This window comes from Crinia signifera, chromosome 11, assembly GCF_055691185.1.
Source record: "Crinia signifera chromosome 11, ASM5569118v1, whole genome shotgun sequence".
Lineage (NCBI taxonomy): Eukaryota > Metazoa > Chordata > Amphibia > Anura > Myobatrachidae > Crinia > Crinia signifera.
The window spans coordinates 87,951,157-87,976,849 of record NC_139227.1 but is presented as its reverse complement, the minus strand read 5'-3'; the positions used below and the strand labels follow the sequence as shown (position 1 = coordinate 87,976,849).

General features: G+C 38.1%; 1 protein-coding gene across 2 annotated transcripts in view; it reads left to right on the top strand.

Moving 5' to 3' along the window:
• Positions 1–4,036: 4,036 nt before the first annotated feature.
• Positions 4,037–25,693, top strand: part of TNNT3 (troponin T3, fast skeletal type) — a 39,633-nt gene continuing 17,976 nt past the window's right edge. For both annotated transcript variants that reach the window (XM_083164848.1, XM_083164849.1), the window contains exons 1-2: positions 4,037–4,107; positions 25,255–25,273. In XM_083164848.1, coding sequence (XP_083020974.1) covers positions 4,056–4,107; positions 25,255–25,273 — 71 coding nt within the window. In that variant the 5' untranslated portion in view covers positions 4,037–4,055. The remainder of the gene's footprint in view (positions 4,108–25,254; positions 25,274–25,693) is intronic.

The following is a 25,693-nucleotide window of genomic DNA, read 5'->3' as shown; positions in this document are numbered from 1 at the left end:
TCTGCAGTGAATTTGTTGATTTTTGATTTTACATTTTTTCTATTAACGTATAACTATTATTAGGTCTCTCTCTGAAAAACATGGATTTAGCCACATTTTTCAGTGTGCAGTGTATTTTACCTCATCTTTTACCTCATCCATCATTCCCACTCATTCATTATAATGATGCACATTGCATAGGCGATCAGTCGCGCAGTTTCTTGATGTTTGGGAAAGTGCGCATGGACCCATTACATGCATGTGCAGGTCCTACGCACACATCCTAGTTTTGTGATCACCTCAGAGGTGTTTGTGGAAGGCGCGGGGCGGGGGCAGCCAGCATTTCCGGGAATGCGGGGGTATTGTCCCCGGTCTCAGGGAGTGCCGAGGTCAAGGACTGCATAATGCAGTTTTCTTGGCCTTTCAAGCTACCAAGCGAAAGCCGCCTGAGTAAGGTCAGACTGCAGTCGCAGAGAAGCTGTTCCACAAGAACTGCAATGCAATCGAAAATGTAGACAGTGACTGGTATGTTCCCCTTCCTGCATATGCATTGCTGTGGATCACATACTGTATGATAAGCTGCTGCGATACGCACTTCCCCCCACCCCTCCACCTTCCGAGCCCCTGTGATTGTTCGGGCCCGCCCATCATTTCTATGGTCGCGCCCACCGTTTTTATGGACGCACCCATGAAACGCTGGGGGACCACCCTGCCATGTCCCCTGCCTATCAATCAGGCTGTGAGCACCTTGGTCTTAGAGATTGCACAAAGCCAAATAACCAAAGGCTTAATTAAGTGCATATTTTTGTCACATGGAGGTAACCATTTCGTTGAAGCATAGTGACATTGCTATATATTAACTCCTTAAGAACCAGAGCAATAACTAGAACTGATTATTAGCATAAGTCCCAACTTTAGACTTTTTAGAATTGAGATATGGTCTGAAAAGTGTCAGAGCCAATGAATGGTGGAGGGGCGTGGCCTAGCACAACGAACCACTGTTATGTCATTTTTAGGGGGCTTTTTCTCTTCCCTACTTACAATATATGATCAGCGTCAGTGGATGAGTGGGACTGAGGATTAATATAGCATGGTTATTTGAATCCGATAATATTCTATATAATACGATCACTGCCACTTAGTTCCATTAATGATCATTTTACATTATTACATTAACGAGCTGAGCCTGTTTTATGTCCAGGTCTACTGTGCATGTCGGTAATTGTCTGTTTATATGTTGTCATGTGGAATCCTGTGTAAACCACTGATTTAAGGACATTCAAAACACCTGTTGAGGGAATATATATATATATTTTTTTTTAATTACCATGAAGGTGTCTGCGATGACATGGCCCATTACATGTGTCGTTACCTTTTCTTTCTGAAGTGCTCTGCAGATGTCGCCACTTCTGTGTGCAGTACTGTAGCTCTGTGTGACTGCTAACATGTTTTGCTTTGTCTATTTTCTCGCTTCTCCACCCTGCACTTGTCACAATATCAAAATATCCTGCAGAAGAAGCCCAAGAAGGTATGTTACTTAGGTCATTAGCTGGGGTAACCTTGGACTGGTTGGTTATGTGGGTAGAGATTGTGTTTCTTCTGTACTCCTGTGTAGAGAGACTTATACACATTACAAAGTACCCTGTAGAGAGTTAAGATAATATTATGTTCATTGAGAGGTCTATTATTATATAATTAAGTTTACTTGTGGGGATTTATATTATGAGCAATGTGCTGCAGAGTACCACCAGAATGGTCCGGCTAAGGCCCTCAGAGACCAGTATCTTTGCTCATTTTTCCTCACACCCCATACAGGGGCATTAGATAATGAAGTGTTGCATACACAGCGGAGTTGTCCATTTTCTAGGGACTATGTAAAAACCAGACCCGGACAAGACCCGGACAGCCGGACCAGACATCAAAATTTGCAGTCTGGAGCTTGTAGTGTCCGGTCCTGGGGGTGTCCTGTCCTGGGGTTGTTGGAGGATGCAAGTGATAGCTTTCACCAGGGACACGGGGAAGGGGAGATTACAGCCTCCCGTGTGGACCGGACCAGACAGTTTTTGCTACACGCCTGGAGTTGGACCATACAGGAAAGCTTTATTTTCCCCCTCCTGCTCTCCCTGGTGACAGCTGTCACGTGAAGTCCCAAGGACAGGTCACCCCCCGGGCCGGAAACTACATGCTCCGGACTGCAGATTTTGATGTCCGGCGGTCTGGGGTCTTGTCTGGGTCCGGTTTTTACCCATACCCCATTTTTTCATCCAATCACTTTTCAATACAGAAGAAATAGGCCTTTATAACCGTACCGATGTCCATAGTTACTAGCAAACTGATTGACTGTATTCTTACTAGTTTCAAAGTCATTCATCAAAATGTCTGCCTCCATTATGCAATGGGTTCACTTTTCAGCACTTTCCACAGGAATGAGGTTCTATGTAGTGAGACGTAGTTCTAGACATTGTATAGACTCTCAATCAATTACCCCGTACACATGGTTCGATGTTGTCTATTTTCCTATTCGATTTTGCTTATATACTGTAAGCAAAATCCAATGGAAATCGAAGGCATTCGATTTCAATTCGATCCCGATGTGTCGCCCCGCGGCATAGAAAACAAATAGAAAAATAGACTGTGCAGGCAGGACTATATAGTATAGATCTGTACTATATAGTCCAAATCAAATGCGTGTGCCTTGCCTTGCGATTGGATCTCGATCAAATCGGGATCCAATAGCAAAGCAATCGCACCATGTGTCCACCCCTAATGCTCTAGGTTGAAGTTCACCTGACTGTGTGGCTTAGCTTCCATGTGTCCATGTGCCACAAAAACTTCCTTGCAGCAAAGAGAGGTTCGTCTAGCTTGTTTGGCTCGTTATCGCCTTCATGTTCTAATTGCTATTCCTCTCCTTAATGCTTTTCCTGCACAGTTGAAGAAACCCACGAGGAAGGTATGTGATCTGTTTATCACCCAACCTCCATATAATCACATCACAAGGCAGCCCATTTGATCTTAATACCATGATCTGTTTGCATATTCACCTATAAACATTTGAATCCAGTCATCTAAGTGCTTGTGCTGATAATGCTTGCTCTGTGCACTCGTACATAGGGGATAAGAGACTTTTATAGCATTTGACAGCTGAAATGTGCTTGCTGGTCTATATTCGGGTGGTGCTGCATGGGGTAAGCCTTGGATCCAAGACCATGTGACAGACCCGACATTTGCATCTTGCGGCCAGAGCTTACTAAAAGCCAGTAAAAATATACCTGTCATCATAAAGTATAAATTAGAAATTTTGAATTGTAACATAGTTTAATGATTTTTCCTGATTTCAGTGGCAACCCCTTTATGGCATAAATTCACTATGGGGGGTATTCAATCTTGGCCTCTATTTCTGCCAGGGGAAATAGCGGCCGCCGTCTAGTCAATGCTGCAGTTTCTAACAGCATTGAAGGCAGATTCCGGCAAAACAGATCGAACAAATCGGATCTGTTTTGTCGGCAAAAGGTCACGGATTGTGGAATTCCTGGACGCTTTTGGACAATCCAGGGCCGTTTGCGCAGATTTGCGGACTTTCCGACACTCGACAGCTGGTACATTGAATACAGCTGGTCTTGAATACCGTCCTTAAGCTTCTCAAAATGAAAAGTTGGGATTTTACAAATGGCAACCAATCAAATCCTGTCTCTTATTTTCTAGGATGCAATAGAGAAATTATAGCTTGACTTTGATTGGTTGCTGTGGGCATCATTCCCAATCTTCACTTTTACAAGCTTTAGTAAATTGAACCCTACCAGTGAAATGTGATGTTGTATGTGATATTAATACCAAATATTTTTGTGAGTGCAGCCTGAAAATCTCTAGCTTACAAAAATATTGACAGTCTGCATCCTATTATGCTGCAAGTATCTATTATTGTGCCTTGGCTTTCATGATTCCTCTCTCCTCCCCGCCTTGCCTTTTTTAATACGTCCTTCACCCCCTACCCCATTCTGGCTGTTTTGCGTGACTGCTTGAACTATGCCGCCTTGCCTGTGCCACCTACTTCAGAAGAAGGAGAGCCTGAACAAGTAATGGAAGAGACAGTTCAAGAGGAGGAAGGTTATGTGGTGGCAGAGGAGGAAGGTAAGAGCATTAACTGACCTTCCTCTGTTGTCGGTAGGGCCTACTAAAGTTCCACCTGTCTCCGTTCATTCTGTCACAGAAGATCCAGGATGTAGAATAGATTTATAGGATAAATATGTCTATCTAATAGATTTATTTCATAAGGAAATTCTAATAGGAGACATAAAAGATTCAAATAGTCAGCAGTTCTGATATCTACCAACCAAGCAACTATGGTCCTGAATTAAAGTTAAAAATTGCGGCTATGCGCACCTGCAAAAACTGCATCTGAACACTTATATTTCTGTGTCTGTGTGACTTAAGATCCATATAGATAATATAAAAACTGTAAGCATACCTTCTTAAATGTCCCGATTTTTGAGGGACCATCCCGTTTCTTTGGGACGTCAAACGTCCCGCCCCGGAGCAGGCAGTGTCCCATGTTGGGAGGGGGCAGTTGTGAGCAGCGTGAATAGAAGCTGTGTGCACAGCATCTGTTCATGATGCATAGGTCATGCCCCCACAGCAGCACAAATGGTGGTGTGGATTTGCGTCTTTTGATTGAGGCCACACCTGTTTTTGGCCATTGAAGTCACACCCCTTTTTCGGGCCAATACATGGTGGGCCGCCCTGGAAGTCCTGACTAGGGATATGACAATGTTGGAAGGTATGCTGTAAGTGATATCATCAGCTTATGGGACACAGAATTGTATGCATCTTATGGGTGTATATTAAAGATATATTTGAAAGTTAAAATTAGAAACTACAGGTGAACTGAAAGGAACACCCCTAACCTGTCTCTCCCAATGGCACTGAGAGAGGCGGGTGAGGGGGTACTAATTACCTGGGCTAAGGCCTGATGGGGCCCTTGTTACCTGGCAGCAGCTCTTCTCAACCCAGCAGATGCTAATGTGTGCCAAGGTGTATGGCCACGCCTCCTGTGATTAGGTCACTCCCATTGAAAAGTACCTGTGCCTAGCCACGCTCTATACTGCCCTGGTCTCTCCTAGTTCAAGTAGATACAAGTGTACAATATGCTCAATGAAAAAATATGAGCATAGGTTGTATGCATTAAAGTTTACACATTTAGCATTTTAAGAGTAGAAAACAGGCTTGGCTCCCACTTGATGTATGAGTGAAGAACCTTTTAAAGATTCTTGATCTGAGCTAAAAGACATGACATGTAAAAGACATGAAACATGCTGCTCCCCTCTGCTTGTCTGAATGCTGATTTTGCATGGCATCTGCATTTGTCACACTGGAACATTAGAAAATATAGATTTCCAGATATAAACAGTAATATAACTAGAGGAGATTATATTAAACATGCTATAGAAAGAAGAGTCCATGCTAAGGGCAGTGACTTAATTTTTAATCATGGTGAGTACAGATCTAATGAGATGGATGATGGCTAAATTATATTTTATTCACTAGTCACTAGTTTGTAATTAGTGTCTGCAATTTACATTGGAAAACCCCCCAGCTCGTTACCCCCTGGTAACAGTGTGATGCAACCAGAAGCTCTGTGCATGGGGAGCCTGCTGTTCCAGAATAAAAGGTTGATTTGGCGATGTCATCTTAAACTTGATTTCTCACACAGGAGAGCAAAGTCAACTAATAATCTTTTTTCATTTACAGAACACGGTGAAGAATACGATGGTATTTCAATTGCACTTTTTTCCTCCTCATTTGTTTTGATGTCTCTACCTTTCCCTGTATGTATCAGGCTGAGCCAATGACTCATAAAGCAGTGGTGGGCAAAAGATCATTTATCAGGAGGCAAATTTAGAGGGGCGATAGGGGGCGATTAGAATGAATGCCCCTGGTAAACATAGTCCTTAAAAAATACAATCCGGGATTGTATTCCTTCTCTGTGGGTGTGGGACTGCCCCTGTTTTCAGTTGGAAGCATGGCAGCGCATGCGCCATCGGCCTGCCCCCAACTAGGGCAGGCCCAAGACCAACAGAGGAATATGCGGCAGTGGTGCAGTCTCAAAAGGTACACAAGCCAAGCGCCATGGGCGAGGGATTTTCCAAGATGCTGCAATCAGCACCTATCTGGCATTATTTTCAGGCAGGCACCCATGGTAGGATACACGTCCCGGCCATAACCCGCCCGCCCCCCCCCCCTAGTGTAAAATTTAGCTCCGCCCCTATCATAAGCGGGCCATGATCCTACCACCGCCACTATACTATTAAAGTGAAACATGAGCTAACATGATGAGGTCACAGCACCACCATAAACTGTTAATGAGGCACAAACAGAAGTTAACCTCTAGCTAGATAGTCAAGGAATGGCATATTATAATCCATTCAAGGACTAATCTGTTGTTAGGGAAATAAGACCACAAATCACTATTGTACTTGTGACAATTTTGAGGGTCACATACAACTTTTGGGATCCATCTTGCCCATCACTGCTCTAATGCAATCTGGGACAGCAAACACCTTCAAAATTTGAATGATATTGTTCCCAATGATACAACATACGATTACATCATTGGACGTAAAGGGAACCGGTCCCCCTAGATCAGGCATGTCCAACGTTGGCCCATCCCAGCATGCTTTGCCTCAGTTGTGCTATTAGAGAATGCTAAAACTATTGCAAAGCATGCTGGGATGTGTAGTTTCAAAACATCTGGAGGGCCAACGTTGGACATGCCTGCCCTAGATGATCTATTATAAAGTTATAACACCACTTTTTAGATATAGTTAGTAATCAGTATGATTGGGAAAGGATTTATGTCTGTCCCAGAGCAAATTATTGAGGTGTTGGCTCAGCCTGTTTTTCATTTTCTTTACTTATTTACTAAATACATTTTCCCCATTTATCATCCTACTCATGATGAGTGACTTGTTGAAGAGATCTGCAGATCATTGGCACGTTCTTCTTCCTCCACCCTTCCCTCCTTTTCACCAACAGCCTAATCTCCTCTCTTCCATGGACCTGAAGCCTAATTTAGTAACTCCTATAAATACATATAGAAATACAGCCTCTCTCTTTCTCTAGCTCCCTCTTTTACTCTTTCTTTGGGTTTCTTGACAACATACAATATAAATGTCAGTATAGCATTTTCTATATAAAACCTGGAGATATAGACATTCACCAACTTATTTTGGTGAAATTGAGAGATTCAGAAAGTGAGAGATTTGGTAAGAAATCTCCATTTTTTTTTAAAGCGGCAATCATTTATACTGAAAATTTCAAACTGGTTTTGCAGTGTAAATGATTGCCTCTTTAAAAAAATGAGATTTCTTACCAAATCTCTCACTTTCTGAATCTCTCATCCTAATAAATTTAAATCCTAATAAATTTCACCCATTATGTTTATTGCATTCTCTCTAATGTACATTGCTTTTATTTACGTAACTACTCAACATCCTTATTTTTCTCCTTTCTTAGCATTGCATTACCATCTTCTCACCATCTCATATGCCCATTTGTCCACAGCTTGATATATTTACCTACTTACAGCTACACTTATGCCTGCTTATAGCCTCACATTCCTATCTCTCTGTCTACATGTTATTTTCTCATTGTTCTGCCAACATCTTAATTTTATACATTTCACTACACTTTACTTTCTGCTTAAAGATACATTTTATGTTCTATACCCACAGCTTCACGTTCCCATGTTCCTATAACGTCACTGCACTATCAACCTACAGCTTTGCTTTCCCATTTATCTATAAGTCTCTGTCCTATCAACCTACAGCATTGCTTTCCCTTTTCCTTTACTATTATCTGTCTATAGCTTCACTTTATATATTACTATAGCTTCACTTCTTTACTTTCTATCTGACTATAGCTTCACTTTCTATCTGCCTATAGATTAAAGTCTTCACTTTCCATCTGCCTATAGATACACTTCTTCACTTCCTGTGTGCCTATAGATTCACTTCTTCACTTTCTTTCTGTCTATACAATCACTTCTTCATTTTCTATAGCTATAGATTCACTTATTCACTTTCTATCTGCCTATAGATTTGCTTATTCACTTTCTATCTGCCTATAGATTTCTTTCTATCTGCCTATAGCTTCACTTTCTATATTACCATAGTTTCACTTCTTTACTTTCTATCTGCGTATAGCTTTACTTTGTATATGCCTATAGACTCACTTTCTATATGACTATAGATTCACTTCTGCACTTTCAATCTGCCTATAGATTCACTTCTTCACTTTCTAGCTGCCTATAGATTCACTTCTGCACTTTCTATCGGCCTATAGATTCACTTTTTCACTTTCTAGCAACCTAAAGATTCACTTCATCACTTTCTATCTGCCTATAGATTCACGTATTCACCGTCTAGCTGCCTAACTTTCTATCTGCCTATAGCTTCACTTTCTGACTGTAGCTTCACTTTCTATATTACCATAATTTTGCTTCTTCACTTTCTATCTGCCTATAGATTCACTTTCTATCTGACTAGATTCACTTCTGCACTTTTTATCTGCCTATAGATTCACTTCTTCACTTTTTAGCAGCCCATAGATTCACTTCTTCACTTTCTATCTGCCTATAACTTCACTTTCTGTCTATAGCTTCACTATCTTTAGCACTATTGTTTCACTTCTTCACTTTCTATCTGCCTATAGATTCACTTCTTCACTTTCTAGCTGCCTATAGCTTTGCTTTCTATATCAGACTATAACTTCAGTTTCTATCTGACTATAGCTTAGCTTTCTATCTGCCTATAGATTCACTTCTTCACTTTCTAACTGCCTAAAGATTCACTTCTTCACTTTCTCTCTGACTATAGATTCACTTCTTCACTTTCTGACTATAGATTCACTTCTTCACGTTCTATCTGCCTTGATTCAATTCTTTACTTTTATATGCTTTTAGCGTCACTTTCTGACTAACTTCACTTTGTGCCTATACTGTATATTAATTTCATCACTTTCTAGCTGCCTATAGTGTCACTTCTTCATTTTCTATTACCAAAAGCTTTACGTTCTGTTGGACTTTAGGTTCACTTATTAACTGCCTATAGCTTCACTTTCTATCTATAGCTTCACTTTCTATCCGACTATAGCTTCACTTTGTTTCCAATTATTGCTTCACTTTTTATCTGCCTATAGCTTCACTTTCTATCTGACTATAGATTCACTTTTCCACATTCTATCTGCCTATAGGTTCACTTCTTCACTTTCTATCTGCCTATAGCTTCACTTTCAGACTATAGCTTCACTTTCTATATTACAATAGTTTCACTTCTCCACTTTCTATCTACCTATAGCTTTACTTTGAATATTACATTAGCTTCACTTCTACACTTTCTATCAGAATATAACTTCACTTTCTAGCTGCCTAAAGATTAACTTCTTCACTTTACATCTGCCTATAGCTTCATTTTCTGTCTATAGCTTCACTTACTATATTACTATAGTTTCACTTCTTCACTTTCTATCTGCCTATATATTAATTTATTCACTTTCTAGCTGCCTATAGCTTCACTTCTTTATTTTCTATTTGCCAAAAGCTTTACTTTCTATCTGAATTTAGCTTCAATTTCTATATCTATAACTTCATTTTCTATCTGCCTATGTAGCTTCACTTTCTATCTGACTATGGATTCAATTTCTATCTGACTATAGCTTCAATTTCTGTCTATAACTTCTCTTATCTGCCTATACGATAGCTTCACTTTCTGACTATAGCTTCACTCTCTATAGTATTATAGTTTCACTTTTTCACTTTCTATCTGCCTATAACTTCACTTTGTGACGGGTGCCAGATGACTGTCGTCAGAATCCTGACTACCACCCATAGAGGGAAAATAGAACCTGTGGAACAAGCCACTGAGCCCACAGCATGGCAAGTGCAGCGATCCTGCAAGGGGCTTCTTTGCGCTCACCCCCCTGTCAGAGCACCGGCTGTCGGGATTCCAATGTTGGGATACTGACTGTCAGGATCCCCCCTGTCGGACCACCATACCACACCCCTTTCTGACCATAGCTTCACTTTCTGACAATGACTTCACTTTTTATATGCTTAAGTTTCAATTCTTTATTTTCAATAGCTTCACTTCTTCACTTTCTATCAGCCAATAGCTTTACTTTCTGACAATAGCTTCACTATATTACTATAGTTTAATTTCTTCACTTTCTATCTGCCTATAGCTGTACTTTGTATTTACAATAGCTGCACTTCTTCACTTTGCTATCGGCCTATAGCGTCACTTTGTACATTACAATAGCTTCACTTCTTCACTTTCCTATCTGCCTTTATATTAATTTCTTCACTGTCTAGTTGCATATAGCTTCAATTCTTCATTTTCTATTTGCCTATAGTTTCACTTCTTTATTTTATTTTGCCAAAAGCTTTACTTTCTATCGCACTTTACCTTCACTTTCTATATCTATAACTTCACTTTCTATCTGCCTATAAATTAATTTAATCCGTTTCTATCTGACTATATATATACTTGTTACCTTCTTATAGCTTCATGTTATGACTATAGCTTCACTTTATATCTGCCTATAACTTTATTTCTTAATTTTCTTTCTGCCAATATCTTTACAAACTATCGGACTTTAGCTTCACTTTCTTTTTGCCTATAGCTTCACTTTCTATCCTACTTTAACTTCACTTTCTGACTATAGCTTTACTTTTTTCTGACTATACAGTAGCTTCAACTTATATCTGACTATAGCTTATCTTTGTATCTGCCTATAACTTCACTTTCTGACTATTACTTCACTTTTTATCTGCCTAAAGTTTCAATTCTTTATTTTCTATCTGCCTATAGCTTTACTTTCTATATTACTCTTGTTTTACTTCTTCACTTTTTATCTGCCTATAACTTCACTTTCTATATTACAATAGCTTGACTTCTTCACTTTCTATCAGCCTATAGCTTTACTTTCTATCTGCTTATAGTTTCACTTTCTATCTGTCTATAGCTTCACTATCTGATGATTACTTACCTGTTTATCAGCCTAAAGTTTCAATTCTTTATTTTCTATCTACCTATAGCTTTACTTTCTATATTACTCTAGTTTAACTTCTTCACTTTCTATATTACTATACTGTAGGTTCACTTCTTCACTTTCTATAGGCCTATAGCGTTACTTTCTATATTACAATAGCTTCACTCCTTAACTTTCTATCTGTATATAGCGTCACTTTCTGTATTACAATAGTATCACTTTTTCACTTTCTATCTGCCTATAGCTTCATTTCTGACTATAGCTTCACTTTCTATATTACTATAGTTTCATTTCTCCACTTTCTATCTGCCTATAGCTTTACTTTCTATCTGACTATAGCTTCTCTTTCTGACTATATCTTCACTTTGTATCTGCTTATAGCTTCACTTTCTATATTACAATTGCCTCACTTCTTCCCTTTCTAACTGCCTATAGCTTCACTTTCTGACAATGATTTCACTTTTTATCTGCTTAAAGTTTCACTTCTTTATTTTCTATCGCCCTATAGCTTCACTTTCTATATTACTGTACTGTAGTTTTATTTCTTCACTTTTTATATTATAATAGCTTCACTTCTTCACTTTCTATCTGCCTATAGCTTCACTTTCTGACTTTGATTTCACTTTTTATCTGCTTAAAGTTTCACTTCTTTCTTTTCTTTTGGCCTATAGCTTCACTTTCTGACTATGATTTAACTTTTTATCTGCTTAAAGTTTCACTTCTTTATTTTCTTTTGGCCTATAGCTTCACCTTCTATATTACTATATGGTAGTTTCACTTCTTCACTTTCTGTCTGCCTATAGCTTCACTTTTTATATTACATTAGCTTATCTTCTTCACTTTCTATCTGCCTATAGCTTCTCTTACTATCTGACATGTATCTTCACTTTCTGAATATAGCATCACTTTGTATCTGGCTATAGCATTAATTCTTAACTCTCTATCTACCTTTAACTTCACTTTCTGTCTAACTAAAACTACACTTTCTGACTATAGCTTCATTTTCTATATAACCATAGGTTCACTTTCTATCTGCCTGTAGTTTCACTTCTTTACTTTCTGTCTGCCTATAGCTTCACTTTTTATATTAAAATAGCTTAACTTCATCACTTTCTATATGTTTATACCTTCACTTTCTGACTATAATTTCAATTTTTATCTGCTTAAGTTTCACTTCTTTATTTTCTATCTGCCTATAGCTTCACTTTCTATATTACTGTACTGTAGTTTCACTTCTTCACTTTCTGTCTGCATATAGCTTCACTTTCTATATTACAATAGCTTAACTTCTTCACTTTCTATCTGCCTATAACTTCCCTTTCTATATGACTATAGATTGATTTTCTATATGACTATAACTTCCCTTTCTATATGACTATAGCTTTACTTTCTATATGACAATAACTTCACTTTCTATCTGCCTATGAATTAATTCCTTCACTTTCTAGCTAACTAAAGATTAACGTCTTCACTTTGCATCTCCCTATAGCTTAACTTCTTAATTTTCTTTCTGCCAATATCTTTACTTACTATTGGACTTTAGTTTCACTTGTTCACTCTCTATGACTTTAGCTTCACTTTCTATATCTATAACTACACTTTCTATCTGCCTATAGCTTCACTTTCTATCTTATTTTAACTTCACTTTCTGACTATAGCTTCACTTTCTCTCCAACTATAACTTCAACTTCTATCTGCCTATAGCTTCACTTTCTGACTATTACTTCACTTTTTATCTGCCTAAAGTTTAAATTCTCTATTGTCTATCTGCGTATAACTTTACTTTCTAAATTACTCTAGTTTCACTTCTTCACTTTGTATCTGCCTATAGCTTCTCTTTTTGACTAGAGCTTTACTTTGTATTTGCCTATAGCTTCACTTACTGCCTATAGCTTCACTTTCTATATTAAAATAGCTACTTTTCACTTTCTATTTGCCTATAGCTTTACTTTCTGACTATGATTTCACTCTTTATCTCTTTAAGGTTTCACTTCATTATTTTCTATCTGCCTATAGCTTCACCTTCTATATTACCGTAATGTAGCTTCACTTCTTCATTTTCTATCTGCCTATAACTTCCCTTTTTATCTGTCATGTAGCTTCACTTTCTGCCTATAGCTTCACTTTCTATATTACAATAGCTCCACTTTTCACTTTCTATCTGCCTATAGCTTTACTTTCTGACTATGATTTCACTCTTTATCTCTTTAAGGTTTCACTTCATTATTTTCTATCTGCCTATAGCTTCACCTTCTATATTACCGTACTGTAGCTTCACATCTTCATTTTCTATCTGTCTATAACTTCCCTTTTTATCTGTCATGTACAGTAGCTTCACTTTCTGCCTATAGCTTCACTTTCTATATACCTATAACTTCCCTTTTTATCTGTCATGTAGCTTTACTTTCTGAAAATAGCATCACTTTGTATCTACCTATAGCTTTAAGTCTTCAATCTGTATCTACCTATAACTTGATTTTCTGTTGCCTAAACCTTCACTTTCTATCTGACTGTAGCTTAGTTTCTTCACTTTCTATATGACTATAACATCACTTTCTATCTAGCTATAGCTTCACTTTCTAACTATAACATCACATTCTATCTGACTGTAGCGTACTTTCTTTACTTTCTATATGACTATAACATCACTTTCTATCTAGCTATAGCTTCACTTTCTGATTATAACATCACTTTCTATCTGACTTTAGCTTCTATATGACTTAGGGGCCCATTTATCATGGATCACATTTACAATGCTATCTGGGTAGAATGTTACCGCCCAGTATCGCAATGTAAAATGCCATACTAGGGCTGGGATGTATAATTCCACAAGCGCAGAGACAGGGCTCCAAAAGGAGCATGTCCCTGCGATCTGCTGAGCCGGAAGCCGGGGGGTCTGCGCATGCGTGGTTATCGCTGACCTCCCGCTGACCCCACTGCCCCAGCGGCAGTGCGATCAGTAGCCCATAGGCTACAATGGGCTATCACCATCTGAGAATGGCGATAGCCCGGGAATGCGAAGCGCTGCTGCCCGATGTTGATACATTGGGCAGCTTTGCATCCCCCTTAGAAACCTATGGGGGATGAGAATGGCGGCAGTGCAGGGGGGATCGCAGCAGGACTCGCAGATTCCTGCTGCAGTCCAACTTTGGTAGATTAGGGTGATACTTAATATTTGTGGCTAACCCCCGAAAAAGGGTGTTTTCTGGGATTTACCTGCAAATATTGTTTAATAAATGCGGCCCTATATTTTCACTTTCTATCTGCCTATAGCTTCACTTCTTCACTTTCTATCTGACTATAACTTCCATTTCTATCTGCCTTTAGCTACACTTTCTGTATGACTATCGCTTCACTTCTGCACTTTCCAAAAGACTATAACTATTAATTTTCTATAGTACTATAACTTCACTTTCTACATGACTATAACCTCACTTTCAATCTGAATATAGCTTCACTTTCTATGTACTTAAAGCTTCAATTTCTGATTATAGCATCACTTTCTGTATGACTATAAATGACTTTTTATCTGACTATAGCTTCACTATAGCTTCACTTTCTATCTGACTATAACTTCACTTTCTATCTGACTATAACTTCACTTTCTTTCTGCCTACAGCTTCACTTTCTATCTGCCCATAGCTTCACTTTCTATATGACTATAACTTCCACTTTCTATCTGCCTATAGCTTCACTTTCTATATGGTTATAACTTCCCTTTCTATCTGCTTATAGCTTCATTTTCTATCTGCTTAAAGTTTTTCTTTCTGACTATAACTTCACTTTCTATATGACTATAACTTCAATTTCTATAAGAGTATAGCTTCACTTTTATATGACAATAAGTTCCCTTTCTATCTGCTTTCCTCTAGCTTTACTTCTTCACTCTCTATGTACTTATAGCTTCACTTTCTGACTATTGCATCACTTTCTGTATGACTATAGCTTCACTCCTGCACTTTCCATATGACTATACTGTAACTTCACTTTCTTAATGACTATAGCTTCACTCCTGCACTTTCCATATGACTATATTGTAACTTCACTTTCTAAATTACTATAAATTCATTTTCTATAGGACTATAATTTTATTTTCTATCTGCCTATAGCTTCACTTTCTATAGGACTATTACTTTATTTTCAATCTGTCTGTAGCTTAACTTCTTTACTTTCTATGTACTTATAGCTTCACTTTTTATCTGACTATTGCTTCACTGTCTATCTGCTTATAGCTTCATTTTCTATCTGCTTAAAGTTTTTCTTTCTGACTATAACTTCACTTTCTATATGACTATAGCTTCTCTTTCTGACTATAACTTCACTTTCTATTTTCCCTTAGTTTCACTTTCTAAATGACTATAACTTCACTTTCTAGCTGCCTAAAGCTTCAGTTTCTATCTGCTTAAAGCTTTTCTTTCTGACTATAACTTCACTTTCTATCTGCCCTTAGCTTCTCTTTCTGACTATAACTTCACTTTCTATCTTCCCTTAGTTTCACTTTCTATATGACTATAACTTCACTTTCTAGCTGCCTAAAGCTTCTCTTTCTGACTATAACTTCACTTTCTATCTGCTCTTAGCTTCACTTTCTATATGACTATAACTTCACTTTCTATCAGAGTATAGCTTCACTTTTATATGGCTATAACTTCCATTTCTATTTGCTTATAGCTTCACTTTCTATCTGCTTAAAGCTTTTCTTTCTGACTATAACTTCACTTTCTATATGACTATAACTTCACTTTCTTTCTGACTATAACTTCACTTTCTTTCTGACTATAACTTCACTTTCTTTCTGACTATAACTTCACTTTCTCTATAACTATAACTTCACTTTCTATCTGCCCTTAGCTTCACTTTCAATATGACAACAGCTTCACTTTCTATGTGACTATAGCTTCACTTTCTATATGACTATAACATCACTTTCTCTCTGCTTATGGCTTCACTTTCTATCTGCCTATAGCTTCACTTTCTATTTAACTTTAGATTCACTTTCTATATGACTATAACTACAATTTCTATTTGCCAATAGCTTCACTTTCTATGTGACTATAGCTTCACTTTCTATATGACTATAACATCACTTTATCTCTGCTTATGGCTTCACTTTCTATCTACCTATAGCTTCACTTTCTATCTGACTATAACTTTACTTTCTATATGAATATAATTTCACTTTCTGACTATAGCTTCACTTTCTATCCACCTATAAATTTACTTTCTGATTTTAGAATAACTTTCTATATGACTATAGTTTTACTTTCCATCTGCCTATAGCTTCACTTTCTGCTGACAGCTTCATTTTCTTTGACTATAACTTCACTTTCTATCTGCCTGTAGCTTTACTTCTTCACTTTCTATGTACTTATAGCTTCACTTTCTATATAACTATTGCTTCCCTTTCTATATGACTATAACTTTACATTCTATCACAGTATAGCTTCACATTTTATATGACTATAACTTCACTTTCTATCTGCTTACAGCTTCACTTTCTATCTGCCTAAAGCTTCTCTTTCTGACTATAGATTCACTTTCTATATGACTATAACTTCACTTTCTATCTTCTTATACAGTAGCTTCACTTTCTATATGACCATAGCTTTACTTTCTATATGACTATAACTTCCCTTTCTATGCCTAAAGCTTCACTTTCTGACTATAACTTCACTTTCTATATGACTATAACTTCACATTCTATCTGCTTATAGCTTTACTTCTTCACTTTCTATCTGACTTTAGATTCACTTTCTATATGACTAAAACTACAATTTCTATTTGCCAATAGCTTTACTTTCAATGACTATAGCTTCACTTTTTTGTGACTAGAGCTTCACTTTCTATCTGACTTTAGATTCACTTTCTATATGATTATAACTACAATTTCTATTTGCTAATAGCTTCACTTTCTATATGACTATAACTTAACTTTCTATCTACCCTTAGCTTCACATTCTATATGACTATAACTTCACTTTTTTATCTGCCTAAATCTTCACTTTGTAACCGCATTTAGCTTTACTTTCAATATGACTATAACTTCACTTTCTATGACTATAACATCACTTTCTAGCTGCCTAAAGCTTCTCTTTCTGACTATAACTTCACTTTCTATCTTCCCTTAGTTTAACTTTCTATATGACTATAACTTCACTTTCTAGCTGCCTAAAGCTTCTCTTTCTGACTATAACTTCACTTTCTATCTGCTCTTAGCTTCACTTTCTATATGCCTATAACTTCACTTTCTATGTGACTATAGCTTCACTTTCTATATGACTATAACATCACTTTCTCTCTGCTTATGGCTTCACTTTCTATCTGCCTATAGTTTCACTTTCTATTTAACTTTAGATTTACTTTCTATATGACTATAACTACAATTTCTATTTGCCAATAGCTTCACTTTCTATGTGACTATAGCTTCACTTTCTATATGACTATAACATCACTTTATCTCTGCTTATGGCTTCACTTTCTATCTACCTATAGCTTCACTTTCTATCTGACTATAACTTTACTTTCTATATGAATATAATTTCACTCTCTGACTATAGCTTCACTTTCTATCCACCTATAAGTTTCCTTTCTGATTTTAGAATAACTTTCAATATGGCTATAGTTTTACTTTCCATCTGCCTATAGCTTCACTTTCTGCTGACAGCTTCATTTTCTTTGACTATAACTTCACTTTCTATCTGCCTGTAGCTTTACTTCTTCACTTTCTATGTACTTATAGCTTCACTTTTTATATAACTATTGATTCACTTTCTATATGACTATAACTTCACATTCTATCTGCTTATAGCTTCACATCTTCACTTTCTATCTGACTTTAGATTCACTTTCTATATGACTATAACTACAATTTCTATTTGCCAATAGCTTCACTTTCAATTTGACTATAGCTTCACTTTCTTTGTGACTATAGCTTAACTTTCTATCTGAGTTTAGATTCACTTTCTATATGACTATAACTACAATTTCTATTTGATAATAGCTTCACTTTCTATATGACTATAACTTCACTTTCTATATGACCATAACTTCACTTTCTAACTGCCTAAAGCTTCGCTTTATATCCGCATTTAGCTTCACTTTCAATATGACTATAGCTTCACTTTTTATATGACTATAGCTTCGCTTTCTATCTAACTTTAGATTCACTTTCTATATGACTATAACTACAATTTCTATTTGCCAATAGCTTCACTTTCTATATGACTATAGCTTAATTTTCTGACTATAATTTCCCTTTCTATATGAATCTGGCTTTACTTTCTGACTATAACTTCACTTTCTATCTGACTATAACTTCACTTTCCATATGATTATAATTTCACTTTCTGACTATAGCTTCACTTTCTATCCGCCTATAACTTTAATTTCTGACTATAGAATCACATTCTATATCACTATAGTTTTACTTTCCTTCTGCCTATATATTCACTTTCTGCTGACAGCTTCATTTTCTATGTCTATAACTTCACTTTCTATCTGCCTGTAGCTTTACTTATTCACTTTCTATGTACTTTTTCTTCACTTTGTATCTGATTATTGCTTCACTTTCTATTTGAGTATAACTTTACTTTCTATCACAGCATAGCTTGACTTTTATATGACTATAACTTCACTTTCTATCTGCTTATAGCTTCACTTTCTATTTGCCTAAAGCTTCTCTTTCTGACTATAGCTTCACTTTGTATATGGCTATAACATCACTTTCTATCTGCTTATACAGTAGCTTCACTTTCTATATGACCATTGCTTCACTTTCTATATGACTATAACTTCCCTTTCGATGCCTAAAGCTTCACTTTCTGACTATAGCTTCACTTTCGATATGACTATAACTTCATTTTCTATATGACAATAACGTCACATTCTATCTGCTTATAGCTTCACTTCTTCACTTTCTATCTGACTTTAGATTCACTTTCTATATGACTATAACTACAATTTCTATGTGACAATAGCTTCACTTTCTATCTGACTTTAGATTCACTTTCTATATGACTATAACTACAATTTCTATTTGCCAATAGCTTCACTTTCTATATGACTATACCTTCACTTTCTTTATGACTATAACTTCACTTTCTATCTGCCCTTAGCTTCACTTTCTATCTGCACTTAGCTTCACTTTCTATATGACTATAGCGTCACTTTCTGACTATAACTTCACTTTCTATATGACTATAGCTTCACTTTCTGACTATAACTTCACTTTCTCTATGAATATACAGTAGCTTCACTTTCTGACTATAACTTCACTTTCTATCTGACTATAACTTCACTTTCTATATCACTATAATTTCACTTTCTGACTATAGCTTCACTTTCTATCCGCCTATAAGTTTACTTTCTGACTATAGAATCACTTTCTATATGACTATAGTTTTACTTTCCATCTGCCTATAGCTTCACTTTCTGCTGACAACTTAATTTTCTATGACTATAACTTCATTTTATATGTGCCTATACTGTAGCTTTCCATCTTCACTTTCTATGTATTTATAGCTTCACTTTCTCTCTGACTATTGCTTCACTTTCTATATGACTATAACTTTACTTTCTATCACAGTATAGCTTTACTTTTATATGACTTCACTTTCTGCCTCTAACTTTACTTTCTATCACAGTATAGCTTCACTTTCTATCTGCCTAAAGCTTCTCTTTCTGACTATAGATTCACTTTCTATAGGACTATAACTTCACTTTCTATCTGCTTATACAGTAGCTTCACTTTCTATATGACCATAGCTTCACTTTCTATGCCTAAAGCTTCACTTTCTGACTATAGCTTCACTTTTGATATGACTATAACTTCACTTTCTACTTGACTATAACTTCACATTCTATCTTCTTATAGCTTCACTTCTTCACTTTCTATCTGCCTATAGCTTCACTCTGTATATGACTATAACTTCACTTTCTGACTATAGAACCACTTTCTATATGACTATAGTTTTACTTTCCATCTGCCTATAGCTTCACTTTCTATTTCACTTTTGCTTCACTTTCTGGCTATAGCTTCACATTCTATCTGCCTAAAAAGCTTCACTTTCTGGCTATAACTTCACTTTCTTTATGACTATAACTTCACTTTCTATCTGCCCTTAGCTACGCTTTCTATCTGTCCTTAGCTTCACTTTCTATATGACTATTTTTTTCACTTCAAACTCAGAATCAGCTCCATGACAGTGCCTTGTCTACTTCCTTCTCATCTGCCAATAGCTTCAATGTTCATTTTCTATTGCCTGTATCAATTGCCTCGTATCTGTAATATTATCAATCTCACCTTTTAGAACCTTGTTTATCTGCATATAACCAGTGTTCATTTAATAAGGTACAGCGTGCCCTATCCTTTGCATTACTACTGCCAATCTAATATTTCTAGAACTTAAATAACCTCTCATCTGTCTACATCTTTAGTGTATTTACTTATCATCTATATATATCTTACTTTCCATCTCATCTGCGTGTAGAGCTTTGCCATCCACCTTGTTTTTCTAGAGCATATTTGCATGTGCTTATCTCTCGAATGTAAATCACATTAATCTAGAATTCACAACTGTACTTTTTGCCTATTTTATATCTCTAAAATTTACTTGCATCCGCTTAAACTTTCAATGTAGATGTGACTTCTTATATGCAGTACTACTGTCTATCTAATCTTTCTAGAACTTACCTCATCATGTTCTGATGCTTTACTTTCTATCTAATCTTTCTAGATAACAACTAATCATGTTCCTGTAGCTTTACTATACATATTGGACCTTATTCAGGTCCGTTCGCTCAGACCCCTTCATTCGCAAGGGGTCCAATGTTTGGCGTCTGCGCATGTGCAGGTTCATTTCTGCGCATGTGCAGATGCAGGGTGCATGTGCTCACGCACCCATTCTTGCGGCCGCTGGGTGGGGGGGGGCGTGGCGCGGTCCATTCACATAATGGAACGCCTAGCATTTCATGGGTGTTTCCATGAGAACACTGGGTGTTCTCATGCTAATGAGTCTGTGATGGACATGCAGGGGGCGGGCAGCTGACATCACCGGCTGTCAACTGCCCACCCAATTCCCTACGAGTATACACACATATGTTAGGTTGCTCACCTCATTGCAACCTTACATATGTGTGCACCTTCCTCATCTTTCGATGGTTGGCAACCATCAAAAGATGTGGGAGGGTCCCAGTGGCATGCAAATGGATGTTTATGTGAAACATCCATTTTCATGATGTGTGATGGAACATGCCTTGCAAACAGTGGGCCGATGTTCCACCATTCGCAAGGCGGGGTTTGGTGGACTCGCAAGGCTGCGAATTCGCAGCCTTACGAATGAACCAGAATTAGCCCCATTGCAATTTTTTTCTCATTTAACTATGGCTCCACAATCCATCTTCTCTATCTAGAATGTACATGAGCTATCATCTACACTACTACTGACCAGCTTATCTTTATCACTTACTAATATTATCTACTGACTATAGGGATGTACTACTAAGCCTTGGTAAGTCATAAAGTGGAAAGAAATACATTACCGGCCAATCAGCTCATACTGTAGCTGTCACTTTTCAAACATAGTCTGTAGCATTGCATGATTAGCTGGTATCTCTCTCCATTTTATTACTCTCCAATGCTTAGTACATCTACTCCTGTAGCTTAATTGTCCATCCCATCTACTTAGAATCAACCTGACCTTTAATCTGTGCTTCTACTATTTTCTAATTGTTCTAAAAGTGTCAGTGTCCTCTCAACTGTACTACTACCAGGGCCGAAACTAGGTGTTTCAGTGCCCGGGGCGGCAGTCATTTGCCCCCCCCCCCCCCCCCCAAAAAAAAATACACAAATCACTGCCTTGGGGACAGGCAGCGGGGGTCTGGGGACTGGAGAAGGTTAACTCCGGCTCCTAGCGCTGCCGGGCAGTGGGCGGGGGCAGATTTTGAAAAGACTTGCCGGACGCTGATTGGCTGAATTCAGCCAATCAGCGTCCGGCAAGTCTTTTCAAAATCATCAGCGCTTCCCGCCACCAGGCAAATAGCGAGCGGCTGTGTATGTGAAAGCTGCCGCTACACCAGTCCCTGGACCCCCGCTGCCAACATACCTGTGTGCAGCCAACAGGGGTAGGCAGCGCCCAAGGGTCCAGGGACTGGTGTAGCGGCAGCCTTCACTCACTCCGTCTCCTAGCGCTATCTGCCTGGCGGCGGGAAGCGCTTATGACTTTGAAAAGACTCGCCGGACGCTGATTGGCTGAATTCAGCCAATCGACGTCTGGCAAGTCTTTTCAAAACCTGCTTCCCGCCCACCGCCCGGCAGCGCTAGGAGCCGGAGTTAACCTTCTCCAGTCCCCGGACCCCCGCTAGGACCTGGCCTTAACCCACCAGTCCCCGGACCCCCACTGCTCATCCCAGGGACCACGCTGCCGGGACACCACACTAGCGCTCCAGCGCCCGGTGGGCGTGACCCCCTAGCCCCCCCACTAGTTACGGCCCTGCTACTACTGAACATATAATCGAACATATATAATCGAACATATAATCGTTCTAGGACTAATACATCTTTTGCCTATAGCTTTATTATCTATCTCACCTTAGTAGGTACATCTTACCTCTCTCTATTTACTGCCTATCTCATCTCTCTAGAACTTTCCTCTCTTGTCTACTTTCCATTTCATCTTTTCAGGACTCACCCAATTATCTGCCTTTTTTTCCAGCATTTACATCAACTAGAATTGACTTCCCTCTAAACTTCCTATACAGCTTCTCTGTCCATCTCTTCTTTCTATAACCTTCTTGCTACCTTATAAGCAGTAGTACTGTCCATCTTGTCTTACTAGAAGTTACTTGGGCCTGATTCTGGGTGATACATGTGTCAATGCCTTTTACCGGTCACATGTATGCAAATGTTGCCACGAGCCCTTCCCTGGTGCACATTGATGTGTCAGAGTCTGTGAACATGGAAGACCTCTTGGTGCATCTGCATCGGTCGCACCATAGAAACTTGCCCTATAATAGATGCAGTAGATGCAAATTATACATGTAAGTATGGTCTCATACGTAAGTGATCAAGGGGGTATTATATATGCCTCAATAATGTCCTTAATTTCTTTTACTTTTTTCTAAATTTTGATTCCACACTACACTATTTTCATAGCATCTGTGAAAAGTTGCAGACATATATTTGTGTGGCTGCCATTGGGGAAAAAAGGACTTTTTTAGGGGGATTTGGTTTCAATTGCCTGAGGCAAGTTATAAAAAATCCCTGATGAGTGCTGCCATTGGGGATAATAGGATATCTCCAGACACGTCAGTGAGCAACATTAAATTGCATCTCTAATTTGAAATAACCCTAAGTTTCTGTACAAGCAAACACGTCAGCAACATGCTAATGACACGCTCATAACACACCCATCAGGATGACCATTTCCTGATGTCCAAACAGCCTCTTCCTAAACTCAGGCCAGGAACGTCCAATACATTTCCAAGGTTCTTCTCCATGCGTGTGTCTGAAATTGTAGCTGTGACTCCGTATGAACCTCAAGTAAAAGTAAAACCAGAAAATGTAATTGTTCTAGAACTAATAGTCTCATCTGTATACATTTTAAAAGTCCCTGTGATTCTGTATAGAACTTACTGTTCGTTCTATCTGCTTTACCACTGTCCATCTCATCAAACCACTAACGTTATCTGCCAATGTTAACTAAGTTATATGTAAGCCACACCTCTCTTTACTAGGAACTTCATTCCTCCATTATCTGCCTATGTTTTCTTTGTCCTTGTCATATATGTAGAAATTACATCTGCCCCACCTGCAGTGCACTTGGTTTTGCCCATTTTAAGAACAAATTTGTACTGTGATTAGATCTGAATAAGGGCCCTAGAGTAGCTAGTACTTACCCTCTCAACTGCCTATATCTCATCAATCCCAATAATATGTATAGAGACTACATCCCTGCCTATATGCTTATATTCAGTGTCCCGCTCATTTATCTAGAACTTGCCCTCATCTGCCTACACCTCTTCTGTCCTAATGATAATTTGAAAATAACCTACTTCCAATTTATTTATTCTACAAAACTGGAGACTGGTAAAAATAAGGCCATTGTGCTGATTTGCGCACATCAGTTCTAGAGTGCATGATTCACGCCATTGTTACGACTTCATTTTATCACTCTCCCCCTGCCATGTTCAGCACCCGACAACACACGTGCAGTGAATGATATTTAACATATCTTCTCATCTGACACAGCAGGATACAATTATCAACTATCTAGCTATAAACTTCATCCACATACATTACCGTTCAGATCTCCTACCTGGAGCGTCACTGATCAGATATCCTATCTAGAGCTTCACTGACCAGATCTTCTGCCTAGCGCTTCACTGACCAGATCTCCTTAGAGCTTCACTGACCAGATGTCCTGCCTAGAGCTTCACTGACCAGATCTCCTATCTAGATCTATCCTGACTGGATCTCTTACCTAGAGCTTCATTGACCAGATCTCCTACCTAGATCTTTACTGACCAGATCTCCTACCTAGAGCTTCACTGACCAGATTCCCTACATAGAGCTTCAACTACCTAGAAATGTCATGAATGTTAACCAATGCTTAACCTCTCCTTCACAATGTCTGTTCCTACCCTAATTTCTCCTCACCTTTACAATTTGCACTTTATCTCCCTCTGTCACATTCCATTTTGTCTCTAGTTCAAGGAATGACCTGTTTTTCTCTATTAATGAATCATTTGATTGTCTGTTGGATGATTTTTTCCCTCTAATGTTTTGCACTCCCATCTGATGGTTTAAGATATTGTTTGTCTGGGAAGTGAAGCCTCCTGAGGGCATTCTTGGAATTGATTATTGATACAATGCAGACATCAATAATTGGCAACAATATGAATTTGTTGGATCTAGTTTGTTGTGTGTATATCTTATAGCATGGATATATATATATATATATATATATATATATATATATATATATATATATATATCAAAGGAAAAGATCTACAAGAAGTATGGGAAATGTTGGCACATACTTATTATAGAAATAAAACAGCTGTAACACTGAGATTTGGTTACATGAAAGAACATGTAATATATAATGTAACTCTAGTTTCAATGTTCTTCTGTGATGCATTTCCTCCCCAATTATCAATCAACCTAATTCAATATGTTATAAATGCTTCACAATTCTCTTTTCTCTTCTCTTTCTTTTCAATTTATAAATAAAGAGGAGAAGCCAAAACCCAAGTAAGTAAAAAACGTAGTGACAGGCAAAGCTTGCACTCTACTCCATACCCATACCTGATATCACACTCAGGCCACAATTATCCTTGACTTAAGGCCCCCATACACTATGCGATTTTGGGCTGATTTTAGTGAAAGCACTCGCATGCCCCAGCAGCCTGCAGATGATTATGATGACCGTCCGCCTGCCCCCTGCTCCTCACCGCCTGCCCCCTGCTCCTCACCGCCCACTGCAAGCGATTTATCACATGTAAAAAATGGCCCATCAAGTGCCAAATTGTATGTGAGCCTCCCGGGGAGCTGCTGGGTGGCTCACAGGAGAATAGGGTCGGACTTGTCCTAAGGACAAGTCGGCCTAATGTATGGGGCCTTTACATGTTACACATCCCTATGAACCTGCACCCTAATGGCTGTCTGTCATAT